Genomic DNA, 16,538 nt, shown 5'->3' on the forward strand with positions numbered 1-16,538 from the left:
TGTTGTTCCATACCAGGAGCCTCTCGGAGCGCTGGTTATGATGTTGTTCCATACCAGGAGGCTCTCGGAGCGCTGGTTATGATGTTGTTCCATACCAGGAGGCTCTCGGAGCCCTGGTTATGATGTTGTTCCATACCAGGAGGCTCTCGGAGCCCTGGTTATGATGTTGTTCCATACCAGGAGGCTCTCGGAGCCCTGGTTATGATGTTGTTCCATACCAGGAGGCTCTCGGAGCGCTGCCCGCTCACTCGCCCCGGCCCCGCGGAGCTCCCGGGGCTCGGCCGGGCTGGCCGGGCGGCGGAGGCGCGATCACCACGCGTGTCATGGAAAGCCTCAGAGGGAGGGACGCGTGTTGCAGGGCTGCCCGGACAAAGGAGAACGGGCTGCCGCCCCCGTCTCGCCCCCCGGGCCGTGCCAAGGCCGGCAGATGAATAGCGGCTGTGTTCTGGCTGTGTTCTGGCTGTGCTCTGGCTGTGCTCTGGCTGTGCTCTGGCTGTGCTCTGGCTGTGCTCTGCAGCCCCGCTGGGACAGCCGGGCCGGACAGAGGAGAGGAGAGGAGAGGAGGATGGCATCGGACACCAGCTCCAGCCACAATGTGAGTGCTCGGGAAACAGCCCTGGGGCCGGGCAGAGGGAGGGAACAGCCCCGGATCGGGGGGACAAACACCGCTCCCATCGTTTGCTCCTCCGCTTTGGCAGGCGCTTTCCTCTGAGAACTCGCTTCTGCTTTTTCCCTTCGCTCCCCTTTGAAGAAAAACCAGCGGCAGGATGTCTGCTGTGTTCTGCCAAGGGCAGTTAGGAGCCTTTTTTCCAAAAAAATCAGGGTAAGAGGAGGGATATTGCTAAAAAGAGATGCTTTTTAGGGAAGGAAGGGCAGCGGAGGAAGAGATTGAGCCCTCAGGAGGAGGCAGCACACGCTCTACACCCTGCTCTGATCTGTCCCTCATCTCACAAAGCCTTCCTCTGTCTGCCAGAAAATACCCTCAGCCTGGAGAGGAGAAAAAGAAATAAATACAGCAAATACTGAGGGAGTGAAGAGGCCAAGGTTTCCTATGTGGGGTTTATAGAGAAACAAAAGTTCTTGGTGAAGCTCTTTCGGTTCTCTGCGTTCCTGTTCTGGGTGTTTGTGTTTTTTAAGAAGGGTGTTTCTTGTGCACAGCGTGTGTTCTCGGAAAGGGCAGCTGCCCAAAGGTCTGGAAAAAAGAGACTGTTAGAGATGAAATGGAATCAAAAGCCCAGATCACAAACACCCATCAAACCTCAGAAGCTCAGGTCCAGATCTGCCCTTCAGACAGCTGTGGAGAAGGGAAGGACATGAAGCATTGCCTAGGGCACAGCTTCCAGCCCTGAGTAGGTGGCATCAGGGTCCACATTTTGCAGCTGATTTTTCTGTCTGAAATGGTCTTAATCATCCTCAGACTTGGCAGCAGGGAAGTCACTGTGGGGTCACAATTTCTGTTTCTTTGGCCCATGTCAAAGAAATTAAAATGGTAAGATTTGTGCCCTTGGAAAAAATCAGGACAATGCTCCTTAACTAGAAAGGAGGAGTGAGGCTCCCCAAACCTGCAGACTGTATCTCTGGTGAGATATGAGGTGCAGAGCAGCTTTTGAAGATCTGGGATTAGCTGTAAGAGACACAATTAGTGAGGAGGATGCACAGGTAACTATGACAGTTACTGAAAATGTACTTTATTAAGACTGGGAGAGATAAATGTTAGTCTTTCCTAGAACTAGACAGCAAGACAAAAAAATACAGACATCATTAAGCCAGGAACTGATGGTAAAGAGAGGACAAGAAAATGATGCTAAATAAAAAGTCAAATTAACTCCCTGTATATTGAATCACTCCACTTGATGGAAAGTTTCAGGTGCATCATGCATTTAAAGTCCAGGTATAATAGATGAAAAAAAATCACTTCACTCATTAAAAATCTCATAAACTACTGAAAAATCTGTGTTGTCGAGTTTTCTCTTCCAACCCATCTTGAGGTTAAGTGAAGAGCCTCCAGCACCTTTGGCCTGTACAATACTCAGCTAAGTAAGCCCAGAAGGCCAGAGGTTCCCTGAGCTCAGGAAGAACACCCTGTCTGTGTCCAGAGCAGCCATGTGGAGAGGGTGCAGCAGCACACAGAGTGTCCCAAGAGTCCCTGTGCTGCTGAGGTGTCCTCTGTGTCCCCTTGGCACAAAACACAGGTGAATGTTCACACATTCCTGCAGTGCTCAGAAACACTCAGTTCCAGGAAAGGGAGAGATACTCACCGGTGTAAAACATAATGCATATGTTTTATGGCATAAAGTGCAAAAGGACCAAGCTGCTTTCATTCTGCAAAGGCAGGGAGGAGCAGAGCTGACCCAGCGAGGAGCATCGAGGCATGAGCTGGGAGCAGCAATCATGCCATCGACACATGAATAGCGAGCGCCTTTTCCAAGACTCATTTAGCAAGGAACAAAGAAAGTTGTGGGTACAAGGAGTCTCAGGCATACCTTTACTTTCACATGTGATTTGACTGCAAGCCAGCCACTTTATTCTATAAATAAAGGCCCAGTGAGCCTTCTCTGAGCTCTCCTGGCTCAGCAGCCTGGCTGCATGGCAGGGATTGCCCCTCACGCTGTGACAACCCTCAGGGCTGCTCCTCAAAGCTGAGACCTCTCACCAGCAGCAGATCTTGGGTAAGTGATTGATACTGCACATAACCCCCTGGTATGGGAACTCTGATTTGTGCCCTGCTAACTTTGATTTTATCTTGGTAACTTTGATGGTTTTTTCTTGGTGAAAACTTTTCCCGAGAACTTCTTTTCCTTCTTTTGCTTGTGCCTTGGTAGCTTTGAATCATTGTTGAAATGGTTGTGCTGTGTAACACCCGGGTGAAGCTGCCCATCAAGCATTTTAAGTCCCATTTTTACAGCATCATATTAAAATCAGTTTCACAGATGTCGTTGATGATGATCCTTGAAGTGATCTAAATCCCTGTTCATATGAATCGGTGTAGCTGGCAGAATCCTGAGCCAGGATTCAGGACAATGGCTGAGATGAGCAGAGTCCTGTAAATGACGTGACTTGACAAGTGGGAGGTCATGGGAGAAGTGGTCACTGGCAGAGGGGGGAAAAAAGAGTGTTTTTCTGTGGGAAGTAGATTTAAAAGCCTCTTTTGAGTGCCTGCTCTGAGCAGTGAATGCAGAGCAGATATCTTCATGGAAGTTTCCAGCCGTGGGTTTAGGAAGGTCTGGGGAATGCTCAGCACGCTGTGACTCACTGCTCCTCAAAGCAGGAAAGCCCTGGAAGCTGGCTGTGATACAGAAAAAGAAACTTTTATTTAGAGGCTGAGGGTCCTGTGTGTGAAGCAGTTGCACAGCACCTCTGAGCATTTCTTGGCATTTACAGGCAGGTAGCTAAAGCTGAAACACTGCAGCTCTGTCCTCATGGAGGAGACTGCAGGGAAAGGCAGGCAGGATTTAAGAAGGCTCTGAGGAGAACTGATCAGTCCCCCACGTTTTTTGCTTATTCTGAAGCACGAGCAGCAGCTCACTCAGCAAAATTGAAAGTGTCTGTAACAGGATTCCTTCATCCAGCATGTCATCAGCCTGTGGAATTTGCCATTCCTGGGGCAGGTTAGGAGGTCAAATATTGGGGCGAGCAAACACTGAAAAGAGGTCGGGAGGTCCAGTAACAATATTTACAGTTCTGCAAGCTAAAAAAGGTACCTTCAAATTCCATTAGCCAATGGCAGGATAAAAATAAATATGCTTTTCAGTTCCCTCCAGGCTGTGGCACAATGGCTGAGCAGACCACAAGAGGTTGCTTGCATTAGAGAAGTTGGACACCAGCTCCCCATAAGTGGCACCTGGGACTGCTGTTTAACAGCAAGAAGCATCTCCACTTTCTCCCTCACAGAAATTCTCCTGTTCTGTGAATTTCTAGGGAGTCTGCTTTCCCATTCTGACTTCTAGGAAGACCAACAAAACCTCAAACAGTGCAGAGAGAGCTGCAAAAAGGAAATGGTGCCGAAATAGGAAAAAGGCACAAGACTGTGCAGCCTTACCTGATTTATGCCAGCCAGTCAAGTGCTAGGAAAACAAATAAAACTGGAAGGAAAATAGTTTAATTAAATAGATTAATTTACCTATTAAAAGATAAAACATTGACAGTATTTCATCTGAATGATGCATTTTTCTCCCCAGACGTCTCTATTTGTGGCTTCCAAGTGAAACTTTCACCTTCCTCTATTAAACAGCTGCCACCAGGCAGAGAGCAGAGTCCTGGTGAGGTATAGCAGATATCCTGAGATAGATCTGAAAAATACATTTGGGACAGAAACAGAACAACCCAACAAGATCCAGATCCCATCACCAATTTCCTTTTACTTCAGGAAACACAGGTTTTTAAAATAGAAGTATGGCTTTGATAGAAGCGCTCTGGCTGATCTGTCTGTACTTTGTTGTGCTATTTTGGCCCCAGACTCTCACCTCCAGCCCTTCCACAGAGATCTGCAGGGGGAGAAGGGAGGGGGAGCCATAGAGGACAGCTCTTTTAGCAGCAAAAGGCCCATTAAATCAGTTTAGCTGTGCACCTCAGCTGCTGCAGCTCACGCTCTGGCACCTCAACACAGCCCTGCTTCATTGGAGATCTGAGGCAATGTCCCAGACTCGGAATGGGAGCCACTGACAGCATCATTCCAGCACTCCCAGCCAGGAACAGCCCTGTGGACAGCTGAAACTCACACTTATTGCCACAGCTAGGCCTGCTAGAGCCCCAGATGGATATTGCAGAGCAAAGACTGGGGCTGGTACTCAATGGCTCCACAGTTTTATTAGATTTGTGTTTGTTCTGATGAAATGTCATCTGTGTTCATACTGCAAAAGAGGTCATATACTGTATGTTGTGTCGTTCTTTTTATAGTTTCTTACTCTTTGGATTAAAAAAAATTTACAATCCTCTGGGATGAGAAGCAGAAGTAATACCTCACCATTTAGGGAATCATTCATACTTCAAAAGTAAAAAGAGTAAACAGCTAAAATAATCGTTCTGGAAAACACTGAAATTTTTTGGCAGGAGTTGCTTCATGAATACCTTGAATGGAAAATACATCTGTGGAAATAAAGACAGGTTTATAAGTAACTTGCAAGGAAAAAAAAGATTTCAAGTAATCGCATACTTTACTTCCAGTGCTCAGTTTTTGACCAGATCTACAGCAGGCAGACTTTAGAAAGGCAGATGAGCAGAGTTAGCTGCAGGTCTAACAGTGTGGACTTTTCCAAAATGCCCACAAACAAACAATTGGAAAGTCCCCCTTACCACAGTAAATCCCATCTCCCACATCCCACTTTCAGTCTAAATCTGATAAGGGCATGCAGAGAGTGTGTTCACAGCTGGGGTAGACTTTCAGTTTTTTGGTATTTTGTGGCTTTAATTTGTGCCTCAAGGCTGTGATGCGCTTACAAGTTCCTGGTTTGGGCATGTATTCACCTGCTTCTTCAACAGCAGCCAGCCTCTCCTCTCCTCTCCTCTCCTCTCCTCTCCTCTCCTCTCCTCTCCTCTCCTCTCCTCTCCTCTCCTCTCCTCTCCTCTCCTCTCCTCTCCGAACCTCTCCTCTCCTCTCCTCTCCTCTCCTCTCCTCTCCTCTCCTCTCCTCTCCTCTCCTCTCCTCTCCTCTCCTCTCCTCTCCTCTCCTCTCCTCTCCTCTCCTCTCCTCTCCTCTCCTCTCCTCTCCTCTCCTCTCCTCTCCTCTCCTCTCCTCTCCTCTCCTCTCCTCTCCTCTCCTCTCCTCTCCTCTCCTCTCCTCTCCTCTCCTCTCCTCTCCTCTCCTCTCCTCTCCTCTCCTCTCCTCTCCTCTCCTCTCCTCTCCTCTCCTCTCCTCTCCTCTCCTCTCCTCTCCTCTCCTCTCCTCTCCTCTCCTCTCCTCTCCTCTCCTCTCCTCTCCTCTCCTCTCCTCCCAGATGTGACATTTCCCCATTTTCATTCCTCCTGCCTGGCATGGCCAGCTTTCCCTTGGGGCAGGTTTTGCTGAGGCCCTTCCCAAACACAGGGATAGGGTTTGAGGAGCTGGGCTCTGGGTTTTGAGGTGTCTGGGGAAAATGAGGCAGCGTGGAGTCCAATGTTCCCCTGGGGCATCCTTGCAGCAGAGGCTGATCTGGGTCCTCACACTCCATCTGAGGGCGGTGAAGGGAAGGTGGGAATGGCTTTCTGAGGGAGGGAGCCTGGTCCCACACCACACTGGACATGTCTGATGACCACAGAGCAGCCAGAGTTTGGGTCACAGCTGAAAGTTAGAAGTGGTGAGGGACAAAAAATGGGCTCTGTGAAAGCAATCTGATGAAGCTCAGACATTGCTGAAGAGAAAATTGTGAGGGAGGGAGGGAGGGAATGGCCAGGGATCAGCGTGGCTGTACCCTGTCTGGGGGCCAGCTCAGGCAGCAAACCTTGCTGTGTTCCTCTTGTGAGAACCAAAAATGAGGAGTGACTCAGGATACAGCAACCCCACAGAGAGGGGAGAGCTTCTCTGAGAGCCAAAGCGTGAGCAGGCACCTGCACTGCCCCTGTCCTGTGCCTGCCCTGAGATACAAGGGTTTATTAAACTGTCTCTGAGGACAGGCAATAAAGAAATGAGCTCCTGTAATCTAGAGTGCCTCAGGTATGTAAACACAAAACAGAAACCTTGGAGTTGGACAGCAGAGGGATGGAGGGGCCAATGCAGAGGCTGCAGGATCCACATCACCATCACCATACACCTTGACACACTCCTTTCAACCAGCCACGATGTAATTCCTTGTCAAATTACATGAATCAGATATGTGACTCTGTAATTACATCTGTGCAAACCATTATACACAGGATCATAGAACTTTCTACCCAAAACAACCCTTGGGGAAGAAATTTCTCATGAAGCTGCTTGGGTCAAGGTTCAGTGAGTGCTGGAAATTCTGGGGGAATCCTGTTGGCAGGTTTAGAGAAATGAGAACAAGAAAATGAGATAATGTTCTGGTTTGTGGCTTGTTCATGCTCTCTTGGGTTTTTCTTTATTTTTTTCCCTAATATTTATGCACATTTGCAGGAGTTTTCTCTTCTGCAGTCACATAACTGAATAATGTTTTGTGACATTTAAAAGAAGGTCCAAATTCACCACAGACCTTGATTATGTGAGTAAAACAACTGCTCCTACCAATCCAACCAGAGCCAAAGGGTGGCCAACCATTCCTCTGTAACCTATGTTTTACTGAAGGAGTATTTCCACAGAAAATAACAGCACAGAAACACTGTCCTAGGACTTGTGTGAGAAGCAAGTTCTGTCCCTAGTTCTCCAAGAGTGCTATGAATATCAATGAATTTAATTTCCCAATCTCCACATGGAGCAAGAGGTGTTTTCCTGCCTGTTTTCCAGCTATGAAGTCAGGGCAGGGATGGTTAAATGGCACTGAGGTAGCCAAGGGCACACCAGGAGGAGGAAGGAAAGGATGAGCACCTCTGGATGGGTGAATTGCCACAGAGCAGCAGTATTCTTTGGTTTCATTTTTGTTCTCACTGGTTAAATTCTTAATCTCCATCAATTCTTGAAGGAGCTGTTGAGGATTTTTTCAGTCAGCAGAGCCCGCTCTGTTACTTCACACGGTGTAAAGAGGAGCATTAACTGAAGCTGCCAATAAGAGACCACACATAATTCCTTCCCTTGCTGAATGTTAACTTCAACACCCAGTGGAAACAAATTTTGACACACTTTCAAAAGTTCAAAAGGCACACAGCTGTGTCTGCACCTCTTTCTGCTGGAACTGGAGTCACCCTCCCACACCGGTGTGGTGTGAAATCCTGAGGCCAAAGTGAAACAAGCTGAAATATGTTAAACAGAAATTCTGACTCAGAATGACCATACAGGTTCTTGATGCAACTTTTCAACTTGAACTTTGCACCTCCTTCTGGCTGATTCAAGATGAAATGTTGCTGCATGTCCCTGTGTGATTTCGGGCTGTGGCCACACGGTTTTTGCTGACTGAAGCTGGAGCAGGGAGGTTCAGCCTTCCTCATGACCACCATCAATTATTATTGCTGACTCAATGCAATGCTCAAAGCAATCACTCTATCAAGAATGTCTGGGCTAGGAAACCTCCATCACTGAGTGTCTAAGCTCACCCAGATCATTGTGAAAGAACTTGTTTAAGGAATATGTCTGGGCAGAGACAGGAACAGCAGCTCCTTTCCACAGGCCCTCATCTATCTTACTGCAATGGGATAATTGCTCAAATTCTTGAATATTTCTTAGCTGGTTATGTTAGCTGGAGATCTGGTTATTCTGTGATTATCAGAAGACAGCAGGTATGCAATCTGGGTTCTTCTTCACTTGGCTGTAAAAATTAAGGCAAACAGTTAACAGATACGAACACAATAAAAACTATTCCTACATAAACATTGGCACCTGGGGTTTTTCTCACCTTTTGCCCATGGTGATACCTTGATTGGCAATTCACACTGATCAGGGAGACATTCACCAAAGGACTGATATTCTACAAGAAAATACACTGCTCTGCTGTTTGCTTTTAGCCAAAACAGATTTTTGGTTAAACCATCCTCACGTGCTGGATTCTTGGGACCTGACTCTGGTGCCTTAGCCAGCCCCCATTTTTGGCATGTGGTTGTGAACAAGTCGCCGAAGGGAGTTGTGCCAAAGGGCTTTTACTCTGCTCTTAATGGCTCCACGTCGAGTCTGAAGGAATCTGAAGCGCTCACAAAATGTGGTTTCCCCTCTGGTGTTTGCTGTTCAGCTGGCTCAGCAGCTCAGCCATTTAAAACCATTGTGAGTGGATTTAGCACTTGTGAAATAATGCTGGCCTGTTCAGACCCAGAGAGGGATGGGCAAAGTCCACTGGTACAATAAAAGCCCCTCTTACCTCCTTCTCCTGGGAGGAGCCAGGGTGCAGTGGAGTTGGAGGGAGAAAACTGCTCCCATCCAGGTGCAACCACACAGATATTGGGTGCAAGAGACAGCAACTACCAAAATAAAAAAAGCTAACGTGTGTTCACAGGTAGGAATAACTTCAGTATCCCAGAAGCAGAAAACAAACAAACAAACAAACAAAAAAAAAAAAAAAAAAAAACAAACCAAAAAACCAAAAAAAACACCCCAAAACAAAACAAAACAAGACAATCAAAAAACCACCGAAAACAAAATAACCAAACCCACACCAAAACAAGCACACCAAAACCTCACTAAGTAAGTACAGGGAGAAAATCATGAAGGAGAAGGAAAAAATAAAGAGGAGCACAGCCCCAGAAGAGAGCTCCAGCAGGGTGTGTTCCATAAAATCCCAGAGTCTGAGTGCTGGTCAGCCAAATGGGGGGAGCAGATCCAGAGAACAGAGGCCCAGAGGTCCCTGTCCCCAGAAACCAGAGCAGATGGAGTGCCCCACTTCCTCCTAGTCTGAGCTACTACCTGTAGCAAGAGGAGTGTTCCGTCCCTGAGCTGATCTAATGCCCAGTTATTCTGCTGAGACCATAAAAAAGGAGATAACAGGCACGCTGTAGATCTGTATCCTCGTGCAGAGATCTGAACCCAGAACCAGGCTCAGACAAGCAGCTCCAGAGCAGATGACAACAGGTCTTGGTGGCTGCTGATTAGATTGGCTTTTGGTCAGATTTGGGATCAGATTCTGGTTCATTTCCAAGCCCTTCTGCCTCCAGCCACGAGCCTCCAGCCACCCCCTGAGCTGCAGGGGCACTCGGAGGGGTTTTGGGGCAGCACGGTTCCCTCGCGGGTCCCTGCCTGGGAAGGGGAGGTGAGCTCAGCTCTTTGGGGCCAGGTGCAGAGAAGGGTGTCCCTGTCATCACCAGCAGCAAAGAATGGCTAAAAAATAAAAAAATACATCACTCTATGGCTGCAAATGATAACAGCACATTCCTCTTTATTCTGATCCAAAAGCAATTTTTTCTTCCTTTGTTCCCCTCCCTGTGTTTTCCTATCTGATGAGAACTTGTTTCTCAGCCAGGAGCCCGGTCAGCCTGTTATTGGTGTGCCTAACATCGTTTTTATGTTCCTCCCATTTTTTTGTTTTACCTATTATCAAATGACTTATGAAAAGCAAAGTTCAGCCAAGCAAACCTCAAAGGAATTATGCAAGAGCCAGCAGCCCTGAGCTTTGCCACAAGCCCCATGCAGGAGAGGTGATGTGGGTTGATAAATCTGTTTGTGGGGTACTCTGTGGGTACACAGAGGTGCAGATACAGCTGGCAGGGGCTGTTCCCAGCAGCTATCCCTCAATCAAACGCTGTCTCTAGCCCTGCTCTCCACCTCTCTGAGAACTGAGGGGCACTATCCAGCCCAGCAACTCCTATCATTCCATAGGGATGATACAATTCCATAGACATGATACATTTGTACCCTGCACACCGACAGAGTACTTCCCTCTCCTTATCAGCTGCTCAGTGGGCGTAATTGTGAGGCTGGTTCAGCAGAAATGGGAGCCACACTTGTGGGAAGTTTGTGTCAGGACCAGGCAAACACACAGGCTGGGAGAAGGCTGTGATTTCCTGATCACAATCTTTGTACAGAAAGATCTGTGGGCTTTAAAGGCCCCCTTCTCCTTTTGGTGCCCTGGGAAGGGCAGGCAGGACTCTGGCTCCTCTGGGTGGGCTGCAGAGGATTCTTTGGGGATGTAAAATTGTGGGAATATTGTATCTGTTACACAGCAGCATTGTCTGCCTCTTGCCCAAGGCACACGGGTTACGTGCACAGTCAGTGCTAACATGTTGATACCTGTGAGCAGAGGGAAATTCACATTCTGTACTCCAGTGCTGCAGGAGCTGAGGTGTTGAGATGATGCAGGGAGGGCAGAGGATGGATTACAAGGTGAAAGGTCTTCAAAAGGCTCAGGAAAACAAAACTGTTTGGTGTCAGGGTCACAAACTGGAGAGAAAAATTACAGTGATTTCACTAAATACTTATCTCCCTGTCAGGTAGGGATAAATATATATTAAAAGTCACTGGTCATGTTAATAGTATTAATAAGAGCAAAAAAGTTTCTTTTGCCCACTTTCTCTGGTCATGCTAGCAGCAGCACCAGAGTATCAGGGTGCCCAAACAGAATATGAGAAGTCATGAATAAGAAAAAAAGAGGCAAATTGGAATTTCTTTTTGTTGGGTTTTGTTTAGGATTTATTTTTTAGGGGAAGAAAAAAAAAAAAAAAAAAGACTGTAGTGAGTGCACAGAAAGGCACCACAAAACCCCAGGACTACTGCACAGCATATTGACAGAAAAGGCAGAAACCCAGAAGGGAAGGGTGTGATCAGGAGTGAATAAACCATAGGGATAAACTCCTCAATCATTTCATGCTGGGTGTTGTAAATGTTTCAGTGCATAGCTAAAACGGGGAGCTAATATGAGCCTTTTGAAATATGGCCAAATAAAGACCAGCACAACTGCCTTTTAAACAGATTCATCCAGTGCCCATCTATCCTACACTGTCCAGGGTTTTTCTTCCTCCTTCCTATCTCTTTCATCCCTCCTGAAACATTTAGGGTTTCATTTGGACACAGCTTTTTGGCTATCCCCTTACAAGAGTCCAGCTTTGGCACACAATGTTTTCTGGGTGAGCCCCACCTGAAATCCAGGGCATTTGTTCTGTACCGGTGGTTCCCACTTCTCCTGTCCCTTGGCCACCTTGAAGGGACAAACTACAGGACAAACACAGGTACAGTGAGAAAGGAGCCACACAAAGCTTCAGCTCCTGCAAAGTTTTGTTTTCCCACTCCTAAAAGTTAACGTGTTCAGTGTCTGAATGTGAATGTTTCTTCAGAACAAGAGTGTGTTTGCAGAAGCTGGGCATTCAATCATCAGAAAAATGGTTATTCTGCTTTAATCTCCTCCCATTCCTATTGTGGCTCTGAGGGATTTGCTCCCCTGTGCAGTCTCCCAGGAAGGCCTCATTTGCTACACCCCTTTCCAAAGGTCTCTCAGAGCAACCTGCACCCAGGAGAGCTCTGGAAAACACAGTTGTCACTGGGGACCTGGGCCTCCCTTGAATTTCTGCCGTGCTGTTCTATAGCTCCTCATTATAAAGTGAGCTCTTAAAGGTTCTTTGTCTCTGCAGGGTTGAAAGTTGCTGACTGAATGTCTGGGTCCAATTTTCCAGCAGTCCTCCTTTAACTGGCCGTTCTCAGCTGTGCAAAGCGCTTGCACAATGCTGCAGGATCATTCACACATCAATCTTAGTTTACATTTTGAACCTGTTTTGCAGAGGGGTTAATGAGAAAACAAAAGACAACCTGAATAATAAGTCACCAGAAAAAACCACTATCCTAATCCTTTAATATAGAGCCAGAACAGCAGTTCTTTTCACAGAGGGAAGAGGAGGGACATTTTTCTAATCTGAGAATGTAATTCCCAGGGACAGTGTATGAGAAAACAGCAGTAATCTACAGAACACCCAGGAACAGTTGTTGAAAGATTCCCAGGGTGTTACTTTTGGCAGGACATCAGGTTCCAATAAAACCCTCTGAAAACACTAGCCTAACAACAACAATAATAATAATATTTTACACAGATGAAGAGTCTTTTATCTAAGGCTCACTGCAAATGATGAACGAGCCTCTTGAGGAGAGGTGGGTAAAACCAATGCTCCACAGATATTGCCACTGATTTGGTGATGTAGGAAACAGGTTATTGTGTGCAGACTTTGGAGGGCACACAGAAAAGAGTTAACATGCATGGGCAAGCTTGGGAGCATTCTTTATGGTGAACTTTCGTGGGCATGGTAATGTGTTTTTGAACGTTTTCAGTAAATCAGCTGCTGCATTCCTCACACACAACCTGAGCACCTGTACACAAATCAAGCAAGCAATGATTGATTACGTGGTGTAAATACACAGAGCACTTGCTGAGTTCATTCACAGCCACTTCACTGTAATGTGAAGTTCTGTGTGCTCTGCTTCAGTTCCTTCCTGGCGTGCTCTTGGATGTTTTCTGAGAGCAGACTGGACTTTAGATATGTGTGCAAGCATAGATGAGTGTATGAAAAGCTATGAAGGGAGAGGTTGGTGTGGGCTGGAAGTTTTGGATCCAGACTTTCACCTTGCACTGTGAGCCCATCCCTGCAGGGGAGCTGCTCCACAGTGTGGCTCCCTTTCACAAAACCTGAAATTCTGCCTCACTCTGGGCCACACATGAATCTCAGCCTCTATTTCATGTGCCACACTGTGAAGATGTTGCTTGTGGTGTCCCAGTGGCAAAACCTGCAGTGAGATACAGCTTCTACTGCATCATTAACAGTTTTCATGGCTGAATTGGATTGCATGTGACTTTTTGGCATGAACATATCATCAAATGCTGCTGCCCTGACCTTACCTTGGTGACCTTAGGAGGACAGCATATATTGAGATAAGTGGTTCCTCTCCTCAGGGCCTCCCAGTTTATATTTCACATGAAGATTACATCTTGCTCTTTGTAGCCACTTTCAGAGCTAGCATCACTTTTATTTCCCAGTACAGCACTCTCCTCAGCCAGCAGAAGCTGTTGAGCTGTCTGGGCCTGGACCCTGGAGTTCCTACTCACTGCTTACACGAAGGAAACTGTGAGAAACAATTTGTGTTTCCTCTGTGTCATGAGGGTAACAACACCAGCAGCAGAGGTTTGCCAAGGCAGCCCCAGCCTCAGCAGTGAGTCACAGCAGAAAGATGAGATTTGGGGGTGATCCAACAGCCTGCTGCTCCCAAAAGGGGGAACCCTGCTCCACTGCAGCCCACAACCCTTTGCTCCCTCCTTATCTCCCTCTCCCTGACACATCCACCTTGTCCTTGTGCTGGAATCTGCCAAACCCTTCTCACAGACAGTTCAGCTCATTAAAGCTGGAGAAAATTGTCTCTTCTAAACATGTATTTATTTGTTTGTTTGTTTGGGTTTAGCTTAGCTTGTTGAGCTGGATTGGCTCAGGACAGAGTCTAAGGAAAGCAAAAGCACAAGAGAGCTCAGGAGTCACAGCAGCACTGTTTGCTCTGCACTCGTAGATCACCTTAGCCACAAGGTGTAACTCTCAGAGCTGGGCTGAAGATATCCTGTGGCTGCTAGTTTCACTTTTTTTCCTTATGGTTGACCATAGCTACTTTCTGAGATGATTCTGCCAAGTCAGGAAGCAGATTAGCAGAATAATTGGTATAATTCAGAAGCTGCATTCAGCTGCAAATGCAGAAGAGAGAATAATTCTGGCCTCTCAGAGCTGCATTACACAACACCACAAAAGAATGAAGAGGGGCAGTTAGAACTGATGACACACAACTGGAATAGCTTTTATGGGTTGAACACAACATGATGGGAAGGCATGACAGCCTCCAGGAGCTGTGCAATGCTTTACTCACTATCAGACAGGCCCACATGGCTGCCCTGTGGCTGGAAGCAGCATCTATCACTAAGCTAAAATACAGAGGAGCTCACCAAGCATCATGAGTCACTGCAGCATTCGAGTCCATTCTCTCTGTCCAGTTTTGCTTGCCCTAGACCTGGAGGGTCAGAATCCTTAAATGACCTTCAATACCAGCATTACTGGAGTGCTTTTGCCTCCCTACAAATGCAGCTGCACTTGTTTCTTGTTCTGCACTTGTTTTATGGCACTCATTTCCCGTGCAGGGGGGACAGATGTGCAACTGCTGATGTTCAACACGGGATAAAAGTTTGCAAACTGGTCTCAGCAGCTGCATTTGGAAGTTAGATTCTGAGAAAGTGAACTGCTCCCATCTTCCCAGATTCTGCTTTTGAACAGCCCTATAGTTATGGTCAGACACTGGAGAGATTTTTGTGGTGTTGAAAGAACGTTTTGGAATTTCTTGTGCAGCTCAGAACTTAGCAGATGACTCACTAGCATTCACCTCTATTTGTTACTGAGCTAAAACTTTTATCCCCTCGGCTTCTTGTGAAGTTCCACTCTGTATCCTTTCAGAAGCAGAGCCTGTTCTAATGGGAAAGAACAAAAAGTTTTCAAAAGCTGCCGTGTTAAATTCCCCCTGAGCTCATGTGCACGTGTCCAGAGAGGCATTTGCACACGTAAATCCCTCTTGCTCACTTCTGGCACACCAAAGAGCCACGCTGCTCACCTGGGCTGCAGCCACTGACTGCAGCTCTGCAGAGAAGTTTGAAGGAGTTCCTTTGTAAAACCTGACCCAGAGTTTTGCTGATGTTCTTTACGTGCCAGGCTCGCTGCTGCCTGCCCCTTCCTGACGGAGTTTCTGCAGCCTTGCACCCATGGCATTAATCAAAAGAGGAGCTTTTTATTCCTGGCAAGTGGGAACGGTATTTCCACATCCCAGGTGTTATTGGTTCACCTCACTGTACCTGTGAGTGATCACAATTTGACCAAGCTTCAATTTGAGGGAAAGCAGCTGTCTAAAGCAGCAAAGAGCACCTTACCCAGGAGCAGCTCGCTCTTCTGCTTGCATATTCAGTCCCAAATATAGAAGACATGGCCAGAGGAGTTCAAGCTAAAAATACCAATCCTGAGCCATACCTAGGTTATTTTACCACCTTGTACCAGGATAGTGAATTTTTCAGAGCAGTTTGTGGAAGTTCCTTTGTAGCACAACATTGATCACATCTCTTTCAACTGTAATTTTTTTCCCCCTGCAAGTGGGTCAGATTCCTTCTGGGTTCTAAACTTTTGAGAAAGGAATATTTCTTTTACTCTTAACCTGGAAATTCACAATCTGGTCAGAAATGCTTTGACTTATGCAAGTCCAGATCTGTACTCCTTTCATAATTGTCTGCCATGGTAACAAAAAGGGCAGTGCCATGTCTGGTCCCTCAAGCTCTGTACTTGTGCCAAAGATAACCAGTTATACTGGCATAATTAATTTTGATGCATTAATAGCACAACAGTTTTTGTCTTTACCAGCCAGAATATTTTGCCAGTAGGATTTGGCAAGCACAATTTAACAAAGATTTTTTCCTCTGTTAAGAGGGAGAAAAATCCCTGATTTTAAAGAACAGGAGAGGAATCCTCATTTAGGGATTAATCACCACTTCGTAACTCCTGCAAAATCCACACTCCAGGCTCTGATTTAGTTACACACAATTGCTCTGGCTTACTAATTAAGAATAACATGGGTATTAGCCTTTCTTCTTTCAGGTTTTTAAATTGCTGATTTAAAACTTCTGCCTGTGTGAGAAGCATTGCTAAATATCTGAAGTGTAGAACAGCAAGGACATTTGCATCTCCAGTCAAACCCACAGGGGTGGAAAGGAAAGGCATGATCTGCATTCAGCACCTCCACCTATAACCTGGAGGACACCTGGAACTCCTCAACCTCCACTCTGTGAGGAAGGGATTCTCTCCTGAGGGTACAGAGCAGATTCATATTTGGACTCCATTTGTTGTCACTGAGGGAGTTTGAGCTTGAAATGATCAATTCCCTCCAAGAAGTGCCCTAGGGACACGTGAAGCTGACACCTACAGAGCCTTTCTCGCCCTTTCCCTCAAGCTCTTAGCAGGTATCCAGCTTTCTACCCCCAGCCACAGTCCATTTATTGTGAATGGAAGTGGAAGGAAAACAGCTTCTCCATCTGACTTCGGATGGG

At 46.6% G+C, this 16,538-nt stretch overlaps 1 protein-coding gene across 2 annotated transcripts in view; it reads left to right on the forward strand.

Moving 5' to 3' along the window:
* Positions 1 to 458: 458 nt before the first annotated feature.
* NINJ2 (ninjurin 2) overlaps positions 459 to 16,538 on the forward strand; it is a 47,292-nt gene continuing 31,212 nt past the window's right edge. Inside the window, exon 1 of one of the 2 annotated variants that reach the window (XM_058852932.1) lies at positions 459 to 595. In XM_058852932.1, coding sequence (XP_058708915.1) covers positions 566 to 595 — 30 coding nt within the window. In that variant the 5' untranslated portion in view covers positions 459 to 565. Of the gene's footprint in view, positions 596 to 2,462; positions 2,670 to 16,538 lie in introns of those variants that run through there. The other variant, XM_058852933.1, reaches the window with a different exon arrangement.

This window comes from Poecile atricapillus, chromosome 18 (assembly GCF_030490865.1).
Source record: "Poecile atricapillus isolate bPoeAtr1 chromosome 18, bPoeAtr1.hap1, whole genome shotgun sequence".
In the NCBI taxonomy this organism is placed as follows: domain Eukaryota; kingdom Metazoa; phylum Chordata; class Aves; order Passeriformes; family Paridae; genus Poecile; species Poecile atricapillus.